Below are 20,491 nucleotides of genomic sequence, written 5' to 3'. Positions count from 1 at the left end.
GATAATCCAGATTGGAGTCATTTATGCATTTTTATTTTAAAGTATGTTTATACTACCTTTTACTATTTGCTTTCAAAAGATGCAATACCAAAGTGCATGATAAACAGTAACTTTATATACACAGTGCACAATAATTTACAGTTAAGGGGCTTATTTTTTCATACCTGGAGTTGAGTTTTGTTTCATTCACACATGTTTAACAGACAAACCCTCCATATTTTATCTGAGTTCTTTTGAGTTCATTGGTATTGTAGCAGCCTGTCAGGACCAGTGGGTGACTTCAGTGCAATCAGATCTTGAGCTAGGCTTGGTCAGGACTACTGTAGCTAGAGGTTTACATGTGCAAGTTTTGAGTTGATGGGAGAAACCAAAGTACCTGGAGGAAACACAGGGACAGAGTTTGAAACATGCAAACTCCACCAGAAATACCCAGGGAGATGAACCTGCAAACTTTCTTACTTTGAAACAATTGTTATGAATTACTCATCTTCCTTGGTTGATTGCTTAATCTTAAGTATTAATTAAACATGATTTTTTTTAAATCAATGGAATGAATAAACAAAAATATAAAAAAGGGATATTGTGGTTATTGGCACACACCTTTTACTTTCAGCGATCAGGACAAATGTGCAGTAAATGTCTGTTCCTCTACAAATGATGAAAAAGGGAATCTTTTTATTCACTCACCTAACCATTCATTTTGTGATTTTTGCTCTTTGAAAATAACTCACTTAAATCTGTTCCCTGACAAGCGCATTACTGTCTCACACACAGGTTATAATTAGAGTGGATTTAATGCCTTGTGTCATAGGATTATACATACGCAGTACATGGCATCAAAAGCACTCCTAAATCACAGAGGATACACCATTGATTAACCATATGAGACTGTGAACCAGATGATGAGGACTGGGGCTCTAAATCCATGCTCAATCAATAGCACCACTTCCTACACATCAAGGCATTATTGACAGAAATTACTACCATCTGTAATTGGTGACTTCCAGCGCACCCGATCATTTCTGGCCCACCTCTCTCAATATGTTTATCCCCGCGAGTAACAGAATTTGCTTGCAAGGATGGCTCTTGATAATCACCTGCTTCCGCGCCGCACAATATTTGGGCACATTACCATCATCATAGCCGAGGCAATAACAGGATATTTGGGGTGTTTAATGCAACAGATGCCCTTCCTTCAAGGTTGAGCTTACGAGTCTTCATGGAAAAGATGGTCCATGATGCAGAAGGAGCCATTTTGAGTGGTCCCTTTGGCTGAGATAATAACTTCATCATAATTAGCTGCTGAAGCTCAGGAGTGCTGGATTGCGGGTAGCACTGGGATCTGGGCTGATTTATTGCTTGATTTAATTACGTATCAAAATTCAATTAGATGCGCTTTCGACCAAATTCAAAGTGAGTTTTTGTCAAGCTGTCCCCAGAAATGAAAAGTCAGTTGAAGGACATCCTTCATAATGTGGTGACATCTAAGTTAATGATCCTCATGTGCTCAAAATCATGTACTACAGAATAAAGAAGGGGGTTAGAAGATTTGCAAGGATTTTAATAGGATGCATTATCAATTTATCTATGTTTCACTTCAGTTCTTAAATTAGATAAAAACCTCAAGGAAGAAGTTGTACTCAAAATCTTCCATTCTGCTGCGTCTCAGTGATCTGTAGGTTTTCTCAGTTTCTTGATAAATCTTCATTAAAGAAGACATATTTTGCAAAATCGTCAATTTCCTGCATTTGATGCTGAGTTCTTGGAAAATGTCAGTACCCCCTATGTCAGCCCCCTGCTCTGTATTTGTGATCATTAAAAAAAAAAAAGGTTCTACAGTTTTGACCCAAAAGTACATGGACCCATTTCTATAAAGTAATATTGAGTTTTACAGTGAACATTATGTAAAGCCATGATGTACGTATGTCATATTATAAAAAATATATAGGAGAAAAAACTCCCAATATGGTATTATGTATACAATGTTTTCTTTAAGTTTCCGTGCATTCTTGGCTGGATACATATGCCAAAAGGTTATTCTACATTTGTAGAAGCTAAAATTTCCATTTCCAAAAGCCATACTTGGTGAGTGCCAAAAGTGTTTTATTAGTCTCCAAGAGTCCTGCACAAACCAATGGAGTAAAGTGAAGTAATTTCCTGGTCCTTTCGTGAGACAAAGACACATTATCTACCCAGGAACACACTGGAAAAAACAGTGCACACTTGTCACCAAGGAGAACACCTGCTCTAAACAGCATTTTGTATTTATTAAAGCACAAAATATCTAACATCAAGTCTTAGGGGTCAGACAGAGCCATTTTTCTACTTTTAGAAATGAAGACCAAAGCTTGCTTTTTGAAAAAGGCTCTATTCCTAATATCATGTAAAACCACTGCTCCCCCAAGATCATTTTTATTGAACTGAATGAAAAATGAAAATGAAAAGTTCAATACAAACACAAAACATATGTAATCAATATCAAATCACATTTAACTATTTATATTTTGTCCATTTAATGCAACACAAAATATCAAAAGTGTGTTTGCGTTAGTACCTGCACACAGTGCTGTTTTTAATAAATATTAAAAGCATGGCATATTGATCACAGCACGCATGCTACTATGGAGGGTATTTTCTTGTACTACTTTAAGCTCAGGGTTAAAGTAATAATTAATTTTCTGTGCTATCTGTTTGTCTCCATAGGGATGCTTTTGCTTTGCCTGGAATATTCCACAATAAGGCATTACACTTGCATTTATTCAATAACAAAACAAAACAAAACTAAAAAGTCTCAAAAACATATTCGAACTACAAAGAGGTCACCTTTTTTGTGTGATTTTTGGCCTGGAGGCGACATCTTCTGTCTCACTCCAGAGACATATGTTAAATATTCTTCAGTGAAATGTTCAGGCCAAAGCAAGAACATCTCCATGGAGGCGAGCAGGTGGCAATGTGCAATATGTAACTTTTCTATCAACTAGATATGCATTGCACCTTTAATGTTACATCTGTGTTAAGGATACAGCAGTACTTTCTCATATCTCTGTATTAGAGTGGTCGTCTGGCTGGTGTCATATAAAGCTGATTAGCCCCATGTTGCATCATCAGTAGGTATTAGGATTCATCCACTTGACAGTCATTCATTGTAACAGTGATGGTCACACAGTATGACTTGTAAATGAGCTGGAGCTGGCGCTAACACACGACCAGCTGTTAGGGGTTTATCAGAGCACATACTGAACCTGTCTGCAGACTCTCACACACTCACAGGGAGGAAGTGAGGACCATAAGGAAACATGTATGAGATAGTGAAACCTTGAGCATGCAGCTGGCCAAATGTTTTATGTTGGTATTTTTTTACAGTGCTGTGTGACGTTTTTCATGAACTCATATATAACATAATGTATGTATGAAAATAGTCCACAAAACATTGAAAGATATATTTGTGTGTGTGTGTGTGTGTGTGTGTGTAGTGGTTTTGTACAGATTTGCTGTTTCATTTAAGAGTGAGTCAGCTGTTTTAATCAGGCTAAAAACAATAGCTGCTCCCGTCAAAAGGCTGGTAGTGTAGGGAATAGAGTAGCAGTTGAGTGCTAAAATTACCTGATTGAAGTGTGTTTGGTGAAGAGGGATCTATTTTTTAAACAGAAAGAACTTCTAGATTACCATGGATATCATCAAGAGGTGGGAGTGAACATTTTCAGATATCAAGTGGGAAGAGACCTAAAAATACAGGATGAACAAAAGGAAATAAAACTAAATAGAACTCTAGGTATGATGTCGATAGTGAAAAATAGTGCAGCAAATCATATGAAACAAAAGAATAAAGAATGGGACACTGCTGACTTCACCTTAAATTCACCTTGCCATTTTACAATACACTTTCTCATTGTATTGTTACGATGTTATTCTATCTCTATAGGCATCTCCAACCAAAGCTGTCTGTACATTATATCCATATTTGTCTGTGCAGCGCAGGAGCTCTTCTGAGCCTAAGCCGAGTAAACCCTCGGCATACACAGGAAGGGAACTATCAGTGTCTGCTTAATTCTCTATTATCAGTGAGGCCACAGCTGCAGACATTCTTTGACCACTGCTCCACGGATGAAATATTAACCGTCAACACACTCAATATTCAGGAACAGACACAAATTCTTCTACCACCATCTCCGGAGAGACCTGTGCCAAGTTCATGAATATTTTCTCAGGTAATCCATATGAATGTGAAAGCCAAGCAACAGGATTACTCCCTTGCAAATGCTTGTGTAGCTCTTTCTGTGCCCTGTCCTACAGTCCACAATGATATTTCATTCCCAGGTTAATTTAGCCACAACCTTCTCACAGGGCGCATTAAAGAAAAGGGATTGCCTGTTTTACAATTCAGCATGACTGCGACTGATCTGCTTTCAGAATCTCTGGACAGAAATTGCATTATGACAGTATGATATAAGGAAATCCAAGATAACCAAAGAAATCATATACATGTTACTAAAAACAAAGCTAGAAGATGATGATTTTTCATAATAAACTATACAGATTCATATGTCATTATTTTTTCCCGTTTCTAAATGAAATGAACAAATATGATTGATTGGATTCTGTTGTTGCTTTGTGACGAGACTCGTCTGTATCGGCTTGTCTCCTAATGGCTGTCATCTGTCAGCATGTGTTAACCTTGATACTTGAAGCCTGACAAAGTAGCATTCAGTCTGCCTATTTGGTTAGTGTCTTCCTCAAATATGTTTGTGTCAGTTTCCTTGGCAGCTCAGTCATTTAAAATTACACTATTGACGCGACTGTAAAGCACTGTGAGGCTGTCTGTCTGCACCCACCGGGGTCCATCACCATTACCAAAACAAACTTCTGCTCTGTGCCAGGGTAATTTCAGCCCGGCCTCCCCACCGCTCAGTGTGCTAGTAATATTAATATCTTTGTAGAAGGCAAATGCATGCTCCGGGAGGCCGGTCCCATGTGTTTTTTTTTTTTTTTTTTTTGTTCCAAACCTCTTGCTGTTTCTCTGGCCACTGCCAAGTGCATTAACATATGTTCTGGTGGTGCAGTGGAGCTACTCTGCAATGGTAAATGCCTTATTACAGCGAGAGGCACACCACATTCCCACCACTGAATATCCATAAGTAGTAAAACAGCAGCCATGTCTGCCCACACGGACGCCTGCAATGTGTCTCACGTGATGGGGTCCTTAACATTTAGTCAGAAGCTCTCCTCTGTCAAATTGATATTCCGCCCACTCCCTGTAATGGCGGGTGGTAATAATGACAAATAAAGGCAATATTGCTGCAGCATGCTATGCACCAAGTGTAATAAGGTCATGGACTGGTGATGTGTTTTCTTGTGCTTTTGCTTTATGCCTCTTTAGCATGCAGAGTCAAATTCTCACAGTATGACTTACATCTCCAAAGACTACACCACTGTGAAATATGCAAAGGCACACAGCGAGGAAGTATCTCGAGCATCGTAAGAGCTGCCGACTTAAGAGCCTGGACGCATCAAATCATCGGTTAAGTTCCTTGTGGAATTTGTTTGCCTCACTCTATACCAACATCTACAATATGGCTCTCTCATAATAAAAATACACATTTTGTCCCAAATTGTGCAGCGAAACTGTGCTGCCATAATATGGTAGTTGGAGGCTGCTATGAAAAAGCATACAGAAAATAATTAGATTTATACAGAGACATATAACATTATGGTATTTCTTTCTAAGCAACACGCTTAAAAACAGTGTGCAATATTTCCAGTTTTTCCATGTAAAATACTGAGCAATGAAATACAAAAGCTGTTAGTTAGTTCTAGCCACACAAATGCAACCATGCAAAGGAAATGAAAACACACATCAAATTACTGAAATTAAATGTGATTGTATTAATGGAGAAGTTATAACTTTGTCTGGAATAGTGCGCAGCAAGGCATTAAACTATTCTATATGTACATTTACTGTTCATTTACAGATGTTTTAAAATGCACTGATGAACATTCTCTTTGAAAGTGAAGCTGCCTCTCCACAGATCTGACCATAGAGATAAGTTAAATACATAATGTGGAACATTTCAGATGAAGTAATAGCATTCAAAACCATGCATGTCTTCGGGTGGTGGCAGGAACCTGGATTACCGGTGAGAAGCCGCTCTAACACGAGGAGGACATGTGATTTATGTGATGTCATAATCTACTTATAATAAGGTAGGGATAAACCCAGAAGACAATTTGGGGTATGCGCCAATGAGCAACTGTCAGTGAAAGCCAGTGGCAGTCATGACTTATTCAGGATCCTGCTCTAATAATATATCCATCCTGAAGACACATTTGCGGAGCATTGATTTGAAGCCATTGTGAAAGTAGCTTCAGACTGTATAAGGTCCGGAGCTGGTATTATATCATCTACTGAACTGCACTGATTTATAATGGGAGGTGAAATAAGAGGCCAAAATATAGTATTGGGTTACATATTGATACCTTTCATATCACATTCATTTCTTGGGGGACATGAAGTTATCTGGAGGCACTGCTCTGTTACCATAAATTAGACTTGAATCTGAGTTCAGCTTTAACAAAACCTGACCTTTAAAAACGAACTTAGCTGGAACTACAACATGAGAGCTAATCTGTGCAGTTAAACAAGTGCCCTTTCAAATAACATTAAAGTCATGAGGAGAGTTGTGCAAGTTCACACTTTTCATGAGCTAGTTCAAAGTTCAGTTCATTTTATTTTAAGGTGAGATATGTAAATGAAAGGCTGAACTTATTTTTTAAACTGACTTCTGACTAAACTGTGTGTATATCAGGTTGGAGATGGTTCATGTTTTCAGACATCATACATGTGCAGATTTAGCGCACCTCTTTATTTCACAGTCACTTCACTCACTTTATTTATGTTGGTAACTTAATTTATTTTGGCTACTGTTGTGATGAAAAGACTGAAAAGCGTTTGTCTTTTGGATGCATGTGTACTCAACTTTATGTTGCAGTAACCAAGATACATGCACCATACAGTATACATGCACCATGACAAAACCGGGATACTCAATAAACTCGATCATACCCGGGACACTGATGTGCATGTAAGTGCATTCAGTGAGTTTTACAATAATCTCCAAGGAGGTGCCAGAGGAGCTGTAACGTGGGACCGTGAGGGTGCAACTCCAGTGTTTGTGCTGTCAGACTCAGCCTTGTCTCCTTACGCTACGCACAGCAACCTACATTCGGTTTGTTGATTAAAAGTGAACACAATCACACGTCGTTCATCTCACATAATCTGAACAAATTCACATTCAAGTTCTTGATTTACAAATGTGTTGCGGTCAGTTCAAAGTTCACTGAAAAACTTCTTGTTCTTCTTGTGAACTTGTTCATGCACAACACTGGTCGTGAGCTATTTTTTGTTTTTGTTTTTTTAAGTAAAATTTTATAATATAAAAACATTGTCTCAAATTATATACATAACTGGTTTACATGTATGAATCAACCACAGACAATAAATAAATAAAGATAAAGCCCGAAACAGAACTAAATACCTGCACAAATAAAAATATAAAAGGAGGCCTGTTTCAATATTTACCCTACCTACTGCCAGATTGTATAAAATAAGCTTGTGTTTGTTTCTCAATGAAAATTTTATTTTAGATTAGATTAGATTTTGGTGCGTTGGGGTGTTTTTCTTTTCCAGTTTAATGAAATTAGGCATCTGCTCAATAAAAACATAAGACAAGGCTTTTGCTTACTACTAAGAAAAACATTTGCAGTTGGCTCTCCAAAAAAGTGCTATCACAGGGTCAGAATCTAGCATTTATGAGTTGGTAATACTGACCTTACTTGGTTTTCAGACCATCTAAAAAGACTTTTAATATGTGCAAAGTGTCACCAAGGTAACTGTCCTACATAGACACACCCCACCAAAGGCACTGCATGTATACTGAATCAGGGGGCCCTTGAATAGTTCACGTATAAATACCCGTACTAACATATTTTCAAACTGAATTTTAAGCGTTTGATAAATGCTTTATCTGTGAATTTATAAAGTTAACAAATCACCTCGAGACTCTGTGGTGTTTGTCTGGGAGATGTATCGCACAGACAGGATTGCACCACTATGCAGCTAATGAACCCTCTAAGGCTTTGTTGAAGTCATTAAACATGGAAACTAAGTATAATCTTAATGACACCCAATTACATCAAAATAACCTGACCACACAAGCCGAACACCGTGACAGAATCTTACAGGTCATTACATCACATGGAGAAGAACAAGCTCAGCCGCAAGATCCTGACACTAGTGATAAGCACAAAACATCGGCCGTGTCCTTGTGTGGGATTTAACCTGCTTTTAAGATGTTGCATATGCTTTTAACCTTGGAAAGAGGCACACTGCATTTAGCAGCAAAAGAGCCAAAACCGAGACAGAGAGAGAAAAGCACCAATGTCCATAAGACCTAAAAAAAATATTGATTCTAATGCATTAGATCCTTTAAAGATCCTACAATATATTACCCACAAATGACTCTTGTGACCTTTAAGCCATGTTATAATGTTGTTACCTCATCAAAAACATACCTGGAGTTGTGTTTTTTCATTCACACGTTTGAATAATCCTGCATTATTATTCTGTCTACATCTCCAAAACTCAAAATGCTCTGTTCCACCTTGTGATGTCATGTGGTAGTTTTCAGGTTAACAGCTACCTTTTACAGTTCCAGGGCTGATATTATGCACATAATTTGAGTGAAGGTGAATGGTGTTTATGAACACAGTGGAGCGTATTACTACATGACATAAGGTGGGACAGCATGTTTTCTGTTTGAGAGAAGAACTCAGCCTAAATATGCAGGTTTGTGTGTTAAATGTGTAAATGAAACAAAACACTCCAGGTTTATTTTTGATGAGGAAACAACATTATAACATAGATCAGAAAATAATAATAGTAATAGGAGCCTTTTAATTGCTTACTGTTAAATGTTACCTATCGCGAATAACATTCAAAATCATAAGATTGTTTAACACTTTATAATAACTACACATAACCTTACTGAAGCATAAACAAAGACAATTTATTCTTGTGAGCATTATGCCATGTTAGAATGTTGTTACCTTGCCGTTAGCAATTCCAGAGTCATTTAATCATCTAATCATCTAATTGATTCTAGTTGTGATGTATGGCGTTTAAAAACACAGTGGAGCACTTCCTGATGACTTCCTGTATTACCACATGACATTAAAAGGTGGAACAGTGTGTTTTCTGTTTGAGAGAAGAACTCAGCTCAAATATGGAGGATTTGTGTGTTAAACGAGTGTAAATGAAACAAAACACAATGGTGAGAAAACAGCATTATAACATAGATCAGAAAACAGTGCAATATAGACTCTTCGATAAACAATTTGTTTTTGTGAATTAAGTATTTGTTTATTAAAGTGCTTATTATAAAGTAGTATTGAAAAGCCAAGGTCTGCATTTATATTCAAGAGAGATGAGAACAAAAATTACAATTGATTCTATTGTATTAGATCCTTCCATAACTTTATCACAAGAGTCTCTTTATAATATCACTAATAATAATATAATATACAAAATCATATGAAAATGTCAATATTGTTAAATGTCATTGTTTTGCTGTTGTGAGTGTTAGTGATGATAATCATAGTCTTGTCCAGCTACTTTGTAAAGTAGATAGGACATGGTAAATATCAAAGCGCTGCTCTTTCTCTTCACTGACATCACATTTGAATTACGATAGAAGCTTAGAACAGGGCAAACCTCAGTCATGTCACGTCAGGTACAGCAAGAGAGATGTGTAAATAATTCACTGAGCTGTGGGTGCCCTGACCCTGTAGAAGGTGACAGTATACATTCAGGTTAACTAGAGGTTAATGGCACATGAGCAGCACAGTGAGTCACCACAACAAGCTTAGGAATCATTTCAATGATCTATATTTTTACATCTTTGGTCTAATGCTTTTACAGAAACAACAATGTCTGGCCTATTTAAAATGAATCCTGATATTTTATCTGCTGTTTTTCTGCAAACTAGAAAAGCTAATGACATAAATATCTCCTAAAGTGTGTAACAAGTAAAAGACTTATCTTCATAAATTGAATGAATATATATGTTTGCTAAACATCTCAGTTTTGTCAAATCCATTTGAATTTTATTGGTCAAAAATGCAAAGCCCTGTGCCCGACTGCAGTCTGGGACTCACAATGACTTCCTGTTAATGGGATGGGGGCGCCGGGAGAATCGGCCCTGAGCAGACATTTCCACATGGATACGGCCTCTGGCACCAGGGTACCTGCCCCCAGCCATCTGCACTGATGTGACAAATGATTCTATATCAAAGGCCTCTGCACTGATTTGGCTGGTAATTGATTGGAAGTGAGGCTCTCAAATCCCTGATTGGTTTAGTGAGATGCAGGCGAGATTTTCTGAGGCAAGACTGAAGGACAGCCACAAAGAAGAGAATATGAGGTGAGAGAGAGAGAGAGAAAAGTGCACTCTGAACAAATATGAATTACATTTGTAAGCAGGGCATTCTTTACACTCCCTATGCAAATGCTATTTTTATGAAAACACTGTGCGGTCGCTGTCTCTCACACTCTTCTTCCACTGCAGCTGATAGAATATCCAATTTGTTAGTGTGTCCATGAAGATTGGATTTCACAATTCAGAAAAAAAGAATTTGTTACAAAATGGAACATTATTGATTTGTTCCACATGGAGGTGTGGTTTCATTCTGATATATGAGCCTGGCCAGTTGTGTGTGGGGGAGCATGCATTATATATTCATTCATCAATTCCCCCTGAATTTTTGATGCGATTAACCCTTGTTGTGGAAATGGTGTGACAAGGGAGATAAGGTGGAACATGGAGGTCAGTCTGTGTGCAGATGCCCTGGAGGATTAGCTCAGAGCCCGAAAGCAGCAGAAAAAGAGTGACTGACTGAACAGTACATCAATAAAAGATTATAGAAAATGGGTCAATGTTTAAATATGAATCAGAACTAATGTTAATTAATGATTACATACCACTTAAAGAGTCTCATTTACATGTTTGATATTTCACATTCATATCTAATGCAAATGTGAATGTAAAAGTAGCATTAGCTGAGTCAGGCTTTAAGTGACCATCTTGTGCACACTGACATGTTGGACACATGTCACTTGTTATGTGTTTGTAAAAAATAGGCAGTATATGTATGTATGTGTGTGTGTGTGTGTATATATATATATATATATATATATATATGTATATATATATATATATATATAAGTTTTACACAGGGCTAGTGGCTTTATTACATGGCAGGCTGCTCTGTTCTGTACCTTTTGCCATTTGACACAGACATGTGCTGCTTTCTAGTGACAGATGCTGCACAGGCCTGGTCCCACAGGTCACAAATGACCTTTTGGATTGTCTTTTTGAAGTCACAAAGCATTATTTGTTTGACGATGGCCACGATGCTACCGCGAGCGGCCGGATGGTGCCCAGGGTTGTTGCTGGCTGTCTTGTGAGATCACATTTACCTCTGCTGAATGGTGAGGGGGTGTGCACAGCATGTGGACTGGAAGGACATGGCACTGGGACATCCATGTTCAAAGCACAGTTGAGCTCACCACACAGAGAATGGTGCCTTCACCATGAGCTGTGTGACTGGCCTCTTGCTAAGATGCCAGGGGGATTTCTTTACAATATAGAATGAATCATAATTAAGTTGTGCTCATTATGTGGCCTGCAGAGTACTTAAAATGCTGCAGCTTACACATCTTTTAAGCATTTTATCGGTGGTTTTACATTTGCATATGAGTCCATCTTCATGAGTTAAAGTGGCTTGCTTATGTGTTCTGTTCATTAGTCTACTAAATCATTGTTAGGTGGCATTTCACTGGAGAGCCCTAAATGGAGTTTGGTGGATTCAGTAAGTTAGTAATTTGAAAACTGGCATGGCGCAGGGTGCAGAGCAGGCACACGCTGTCAGAGGTGCGTGATCCCCACCCCCATCCCCTGGCCTCTCCATCTGTCACCTAACAAGATTGCACTGTTTACACAGAAGCGTGCATATATTTATGCATGGCATATCCTCACTGGAACACACATGCACGTTCATCTGTCAGTGCGGCTCTCAAGTGTGGAACTGCAGAGTGCAGTATACCTCAGTACGGAGCTCTATTAAACTAATAAATAGTGTTAAAGGTATTATATATTTTAGATATTTGTACAAATAAATGAATAAATATTTAAAGCTGCAAGATGATTTTGGATTTTTTTTGCCAGATGCCCTTGTTTATAACTCTTACAATTTATCTTTATGCCTACTCACTACTCAGGACTAACAAAAAGCTGTCTGATTAATACTTTTTAACTTTTTAAATTAAACATTGTCTCTTATAATATATTTGAATAAATTAAACTATTTATTTCATGTCATTTATTTTATTTTATTTATTTTATAATTTTAATCCACAAAAATATCTGTATTGTGCTCCTGTAATTCAGTATGTTCATCACTTGTGCAGTGGTTCAATGAAACCTACAGTTTACATTCATATTCCCTGCTCTCTATTCATTCCATGCCTGTTCAACTTTAATGAGAAAGCATTATTCAAGCTGTAGTTTCACAAGGAAAAACTGACACAATTTTGCGTTGCCTGAAGCTTGGTGTCAGAAATATGATCTTGGCCTCACCTCCTACCCTGCCTGCCACACCGTAATAATGCTCTGAAGTGAGCCCACTCATCAATTATTCACACAATACAACATTTTTACTCTTTATCTCCACTGCTGGAAAAGGACTATTTAAGGAAAATAGAAAAGAAAATATTTCCTGTGAAGAGTGAGGAAAAAAGGCCTGAGCTTGGCATTGGACAGACAATCCTCTTCGCACGAGTTATAATTGTAGTTTAACAATGTGCAGACCGCTGGGATTTTCAATAATATGCAGTATATGGCCTTTAGACTGGGATCACTATGGAAACCGGAGCCCCCGTATGACCCTGCGGTGCCCACCCACTCGGACAGCCGTTAATCATCTTCGCTCAGATCCTGGCACTGCAAAATTTGGCCAATGTGTCAAGAAGCAATTATATATACTTAGTGCTTGGGTAGGCTCTCCTCTCCTCCCACCCTGCTCCATCGGCTGCACTCTCATTCTCACACTCTTAATATAATCACAGAGCAGTTTAAAAGCCCTATCCATCTGAGGGGATGCACACCATGCAGATGAAGGCAAGGGTAAAAAGGCAGGCCATATCCTATTCTGGCTATTATAATCACAATATCCTTTTAACTCATTTTACTGTCATTGACTTATTTTCCCAGTCATCTGAATATGCTGTCACAACTGAAGCAAAAGTGTCTCAAAGTGTATTTCAAAAGGAGAGTGTCACTTGAAATCTTTTTTTTTTTCCCCATCAAATACGCGGCTGATTTTCTCCAGGAAGCACGGACCATCCAGGACGCCCTCTCAATAGACAATCCTACAAGTTGTTTTTGGAAATATTGTTGGTTAATCATCTTATCTTTTATTGAAAATGACTGTTTCATTGTTTGAGTTTTAACTTTGTCCTGGTTAAATCAACACTTGTGAAGAACTGTGAGGAGACTGCTGAGTGATTTTAGGCTTTGAATATTGCCATGGAATTGCACTCTGCTGCCGTCTACTGGGCCATTGGTTGATTTTGAATAGGACCAGTGGAAGAATTATTGTAAATGATTTCAAGGGTGTTGCAAACATGCATTACTATGTAATGGCACAGAAAAGCAAAAACACTCCTCTTTAAACATTATAACACTCAGTGTGAACTTTTCCAGGTTTGTCTTCATCATGTCTTTGGGCTTAATGGGCTTCTTGTGATTGTCTGAGTAATTGAGTAAATGTACTACATTCACACACATAATTACTTAAACCAGTCCATTGTATTCACGACACATATTGTGTGGGTGCAGATCATGAAGACTGATGTGAGGCTAAAGGGAGATCGAGTTGCGGTGCATACAGCTCCGATGTGAACAACAGCATCCACAAAGCAGCATGCGGTGTTCCCCACATTACATCACAAGTGTGTCAATGGAACAAGGGCAAGTCAAGCAAACAGGAGCGAGAGGCAAGGAAATATGTGTCCATAAATAACACACAGGAAGACTGCAGAGATAGGCTCGCACAGGATTGCATGTTATTTATATGGCACAATGCCATAAGATTGGTTCAGATGGTGGTTGCAGACAAAAAAAAATATTTGTGCATTTGGCAGAGGTCACATGGTATTAATCAACTTGTGCGGAAAACTGAAACTCCCAAAAATATTCATGTTTCAGGAGGCCTCATTCATGTAATTTACGACATGATCTCACGGAATACGGCAAAATGCAGCGTTTATCTGAAAAGGAAATCATAAAGAATTACATAAAAAAGAAGAAACAGGTTATTTTGGATCATTGTAAAATGCAGAAAATATGTGATTTGCAAAAAACAAATCATAATCCCTAAAAAAAATCCAATATTTTTCATTTATTACTTCAACTTCCAAAATACTATAACAGCCTTGCCTGAACGGCGGAGAACAGTGCTGGTTCAGGCCGGGCTCAGATGATTTGGAGCGGGGAGTGGCGTTAGCTGTGTCGGTCTGAGCCACGCTATCCCCCAGAAGAACCAAGAGCAAGGATGGGCCGCTCTGAACAAGTTATAATGGACCAGACTGGAAACGAACTTCACCCCCATCTTTGCTCAACCACGGACCCGGCCGGGTCCCCTGGAGGACCGCCAACCCTCGAACCGAGACCACGGCTAATGGTCTCGCTATCCCCACATGGGACTAGCACGTAGAGGACGCCGCCATTTTGACTTCCCGGACTGGATCCACGCTGGATGCTTGGACCTTGGAATTACGTGCGCGCGAGGGTGGGACAGAACCACCTCTCAGACCAGTTCTACTGTGCACTGGTCTTGCTCGCCCCGCCTGGAACCAGGAGGACGGATAACAGAGCTGCCTGACGAACCCACTCGGACCAGACTGCGCAGTCTCGCTTTCCCCAGAACCGGCGCACAGAGATGGCGCAGTAAGACAGAATTCCCTGACCCGCCCCAACAGGAGAGACAGCGCGCTGTGGTGAGTGCTTCTACTGTCTTTACTGCTGTTGACTGCTGCTGTTCCCAGAACTCAGTGATTATGCTCCGAGCTGATGGGCAGCGTATTGTGTCCAAAGTCATGCATACTGTTATTTTATGTTTAAAGCAATGAGCTTATGATGGTAACTTGGGGTGTGTTTCAAAGTTTTAATTGTCTCAGCAATAGTGCAAAATACGCTTATGATTACCAAACTTCAAAAACATAAATGGCATTTTTGGCTCAACTGTTTCTAAAAAAAATAAGTTTCAAGCAGTTAAAAATAGTTTCGCTGTGCCTTTTGGCGTTTGTTTAAAAATCGTGTAAGTGGTATGCCACCTCCAGACCTTCCGTACGGTTTGTGCGCACTCTGTGCTCATGTCAGTTTTTGTAATGAGGGCCACTGGATTTTTGTGCAAATGAAACATGTACACGTTCACTTGCACTTTATAATGTCTCATCTCAGCTGTCTGCAGTTGTTCACTCACAGATGTTTTTTATTGCAAAAAAAAAAATTAATTAATACTAATAATAATGGTAATGATAAATAAGTAATTATTTATACATTTTTTTTAGTCTGAAGGTGTCACCTCCTTGTCTAAGAAACGTTACATGGAAAAGGTGTTATGTTTGGCTTCATTGGTAATTTGCTCTTTTGAAGGCGTGGTCACCCATGTTCTTTTTTAAGCATCATGTTACACACGGATACACATATTAAATAAAATTACAGTTCTATTTGTAAACTGCAGCTGCCCTAACAGCAACACATCGCCACAGAAGGGTATTGTGCTCCTCATTTTCCTATTTGGGACTGCTAGACAAATAGTCAAATGCTTTCTGCTGTACCTGCAACGTACCACAAACGAATGAGTTTTAAATACTTGACCCAAGTCAATGTATGCGTCAAGTTTCCTTTTTGACTTGGAAGCCTAAACTGTATCCTTATAGCTGTCAAAAAATATTTATTCATTTTAAAATACTTTGTATTGCTACACTGCACATTTTATTCAAAAGCTGTACATATATGCACTGCCCAAGTATATTTAAACTTACTTTTTCTTCGTTTTATGGATACAAAACTTGCACTACACAAATGCAATCTTCAGGGACCTACTTTTGGGCGTTGGTCCATTTTTTGGAAAGCTCTGGAACACTGTGTAGGTGGATTTAATCTGTCAATCACCACTGCCATCCATGTCTTCAACCATCAATCTTAGGCTGAGTTTGTTTTTTCTTTCATATTTATCCGCTCATATTTCCACAATCATTTTCAGCCTCCCAAATTCATCTGTTATATTTAAGTGTGCATTAGTGCTGAGAGTGACGCTGGTTTTGAGCACTTGATGACAGCCTGTCAGACATGCAGGCACTTTTTCGGAGGTCCTCTGCTCCTCGCCACCGCGGCCACTCATCCAGAAGAGGACACTGGCATTTTTGACACATTTGGTGCTAAGTGAACTGAACTAGTGTGATTTTCACTACATGACACATTATCGCATTTGCAAGAGGCATGCACCAAGAGAAACAGATAACACAGGAAGTTACTAAAGTCAGTGAGAGGAGATGACTTTGACTGAGAAAGGACAGGAATAATTAACAACTCATAATGTGGCCTTTTGGAACGCTCCTTCAACAGATTCTGAGTAATTTGCAATCAGTCTCTACAAATCAGCATTTTCACATCACAAAACCTAATGCTAAATGCTCTCTATGCACTATGCTGGGTGCTGAATAAAAATAAGTTAGAAAATAAACTCAACTAAGTAAAAGTAAAAAGTATTGTGACTACAACTTACAATAGCTACTTCTAATACAAGTGCAACTGCTACTATTACATCTGCCTCTTAAAATACCTATTATTCACAACACTGCTGCTGAAAGTGCCCCTGCGTTAGCTTCTCTTACTGTTCTTAGAGTTATAATACATTTTTTCCACAGAGTAAAGAAACATTAATTTTTAGAAATGACCCAAGTCAAAAGCAGTTACTTCCCACTTCTGAAAATGAAAAGAATATGGGACTAACAAGTAAATTAAATGGCTCAAATCAGTGCAATAACTCTCCTCGCGTATGCTGTGTGGTGGGAGTGGGGCTTACCTTATGAGGACAAATTGGGGGTGGCGAGTTGAAAGACTTGTCTGGTGTCTGGGCCGAGTTCTACAAGAGAAACACATTATCAGTGCGTGTTTTCAGCACACAGGACTGGTTCACTGCAAATTACACTGACACAAACCCCAGCTCTTATCCCGACCTGCGCCATTAGGATTTCCACAACAACTCCATAAGATTTAACCATTTATCCCCGCATTCCCTCTAAGACTATTATGATTAAGGGAGTTGAAATATCTTGTGTAATATTTGATGCATCATGGAAATGGCTGTTGTTGTTTGGTTTTCGCGACTTAAATCCTTCTTTGCCAAAGGATTTCTCTGAACATATGCTTTCACGTTAAATGTCACACATCACATTTGTATTATGGGAGTGCAAGATGACTTCTTTTTGACCTTGTTTTGATTGCAATGGCCAATATTACAATGATCTGATCTACTACTCTGTTGTAATGTTGTTTCCTCATCACAAACATACCCGGACTTCTGTTTTTTTTCATTCACACATGTTTAACATACTAAAACAAACACCTTGTGTTCCACCTTGGAATGTCATTTAGTAATACAGAAAGCGCTCAACTGTATTTTTAAACTTTATACACCTTCAGTAGAATCATTGGAATCATTTCAGCCCTGGAATTCTGAAAATCTCTACCGAACAAAAGGTCAATGGTGTAAAGCTGTTAACTTGAGAACTACCTCTTCATGAAATCACAAGATGTAGACAGAATAACAATAATGAATTATTCGAACATGTGTGAAAGATACAAAACACAACTCCAGTTATGTTTTTGATGAGGTGACAATAGAGCTTTTTACTTCTGCTGCTAGCAAATCAACCTAAAATGAATACAAGTGGATCTAAAGTAATTTTTCGTACTTCATGTTAATCAATGTAAAATATTAAGGATGTAAATAAAAGGTGTAACCTTTTTATTTACATATATTTTTGAGTCATTGCTGCATGTTTTTACTTTCCTTTCTATTCTACTATCTTACTATCTTATTACTATACAACTATGATAATATGTTCCAAAGTTCTTCTTTGCCAAATTCTTTCTCTGAACATGTGTTTTTAGGTTAAATGATAATCACACTGGTAGTACATTCGATACAAGAAAGAGGCCATTATTAAGCAGACACAGTAAGGTAAGTCAACAAGGCGACACCAGATGGTCCTGCTGCTCCCGTTTATGCAAAACCTGCAATATTTGCATATCCGTTCCTTATAAAAAGAAACTCAAAAACACTACTACTTTTTTTTCACTTGACCTCACTGGCAAATACAAAACGTGCATTGTATATAGCAGGGGGATGATCTGTGCCAAACGTTTTAGGATGCCTGCAAAGCCTCATGGGAAGGCCCTGTTGATTTTCAAACAGGTGCTTTCGGTTATGTGCTCAAATCCAATTAAGTGCCAGTGGTACGTCTGATGCGCGGCGACACTATTAATGGCTGCCTTATGGTACTACCAGGACAGGCGCAGGGCTCTCCTGACACTACGCATCTATTTTTCATTTGGAGAAGAATATTCCTCCAACCAGCCGCAGCTAGGCAAAGATAGTGCGGGGAAACACACACGCTGAGACATTCATTCTAACATAAACACTAGGCTTCATAAAATATACATGAATAAATGGGCCATGCTGGGGCGATGGAATTAGTGGGTAGATTTTTCCCTGAAGATTGAGGGGGCTATATGAGCATGATATCCTAATTGATGTGACAAATAAACATGGTGATCTAGTCTGGGGGGGAAGAGGCAGAGATACAGGGAGGAAGAGGACTTTCAAGTGAGGGAGCATGTGGTTCTTATAGCCATAATAATTTAAAGGTCTATATTAGGCATAATTGACTCTTGTGTGCTTTTAGCCATGTTATAATGTTGTTGCCTCATCAAAAACATGCTCGGAGTGGTATTTTGTTTCATTTAAACATGTTTGAGTAACCCTTTATTATTAATCTGTCTACATCACTAAAGCTCAAAATGCTCTGTTCCACCTTATGATCTCATGAAGCAGTAGTTTTCAAGTTAACAGCTCCTGTTTACCTTTTGTTTAAAAGAGATTTTCAAAATTCCAAGGTTGACATTATCCAAATAATCCTAGTGAAGGTGTCTGGAGTATAAAAACACAGTGAAGCACTTCCTGTATTACATGACAGCACAAAGTGGAACAGAGTTTTTTCTTTTTAAGAGAAGATTTGTGTGTTAAACATGAGTAAATAAAACAAAGCAGAACTCCAGGTATGTTCTGATCTATGTTATAATATTGTTTCCTCATTAGGTATGTTGTGATGAGGAAACAATATTATAACATAGATCAGAAAAGTGCACAATATGGGCATTTAAATTGTTTTTCATAACTTCATGCCAGATGCCCTTTCTGACTCCAAGCATCACCTTTTTTCCTCTCGCAGGCTTAGAACTGGTATAAATTTGCTCTGTTAGGTCTTGATGTCAACCTGAAGATGGTTTACTCCATAAATAAATAATAAAAAGTACATCTTTCTGCGTGTCTACACCACATTGATGCCATTTTGCAGAGAGTTTCTTTTCTTTTTGTCAACATAAAATAAAGAAAATAAAAGAGAGACTGTCATCTTTGAGCTCACCTTCACTCTGAAACATTTTGCATCAGCCCCACAAGCAATATTGACAGGGCTTGCAACACAGAACCTAGGATTACACCACATATTGATGTTTTTGTCTTTTCCAAGTGCGCGCCTCGGTTATTGTAATTTGATGAGAGCCGGAGAGGACAGAGCTATGATATCCATCCAAATGTATTTTCTGATAACTGAAACATGAGGTTTGCCTGTCGGATTTTAGGGAGACATGCTGATTTAGCACAGATCCTTATCAGTGTTCTCTATCACAGGTACAGTTTACTTGTGTACAATGGGATGTGAAAGATGGACGCCATCTTACTTTTGAACAAGCTTTTATAACTTCAGTTCAAAATAAGTGACATTATAAGATGACCAGCCAGCTTCCTCTATTTTGGGCTAAGTGGACAAAGACTAGTGTAACATTTGTTTGGCTGGTCTCATGTTATTATGCTGCTATTCTCAAGTGACACAATTTGGTAAAGAGCATCTCAAGGTTCAGTTTTACCAACACTGTTTGCCCTCCTGACTTCACTAAAATATTGTTCTCTCCAAAGGATTAAAGGAGCAATGTAGTTCAAGGATTATCAAACGCCTTTGATCATGTGACCGCAATGTTTTTGATCTGTGCCACAGAATATATTCTCTTTTTCTCTGCTTCTGTCTATA

The 20,491-nt window shown here is 38.5% G+C and overlaps 1 protein-coding gene across 2 annotated transcripts in view; it reads right to left on the bottom strand.

The window, feature by feature from the left end:
* The window catches only part of pcdh11 (protocadherin 11), a 145,183-nt gene that overhangs the window by 68,652 nt on the left and 56,040 nt on the right, over positions 1-20,491 (bottom strand). Inside the window, exons 3-4 of one of the 2 annotated variants that reach the window (XM_055158897.1) lie at positions 17,203-17,262; positions 8,336-8,338 (exon numbers count right to left, since the gene is read on the bottom strand). In XM_055158897.1, coding sequence (XP_055014872.1) covers positions 8,336-8,338; positions 17,203-17,262 — 63 coding nt within the window. The remainder of the gene's footprint in view (positions 1-8,335; positions 8,339-17,202; positions 17,263-20,491) is intronic. The other variant, XM_020923528.2, reaches the window with a different exon arrangement.

The sequence above is a fragment of the Boleophthalmus pectinirostris genome, unplaced genomic scaffold, assembly GCF_026225935.1.
Source record: "Boleophthalmus pectinirostris isolate CB_2022bp ecotype Guang Dong unplaced genomic scaffold, ASM2622593v1 HiC_scaffold_23, whole genome shotgun sequence".
Lineage (NCBI taxonomy): Eukaryota > Metazoa > Chordata > Actinopteri > Gobiiformes > Gobiidae > Boleophthalmus > Boleophthalmus pectinirostris.
This window is presented reverse-complemented; position numbering and strand designations above follow the sequence as displayed.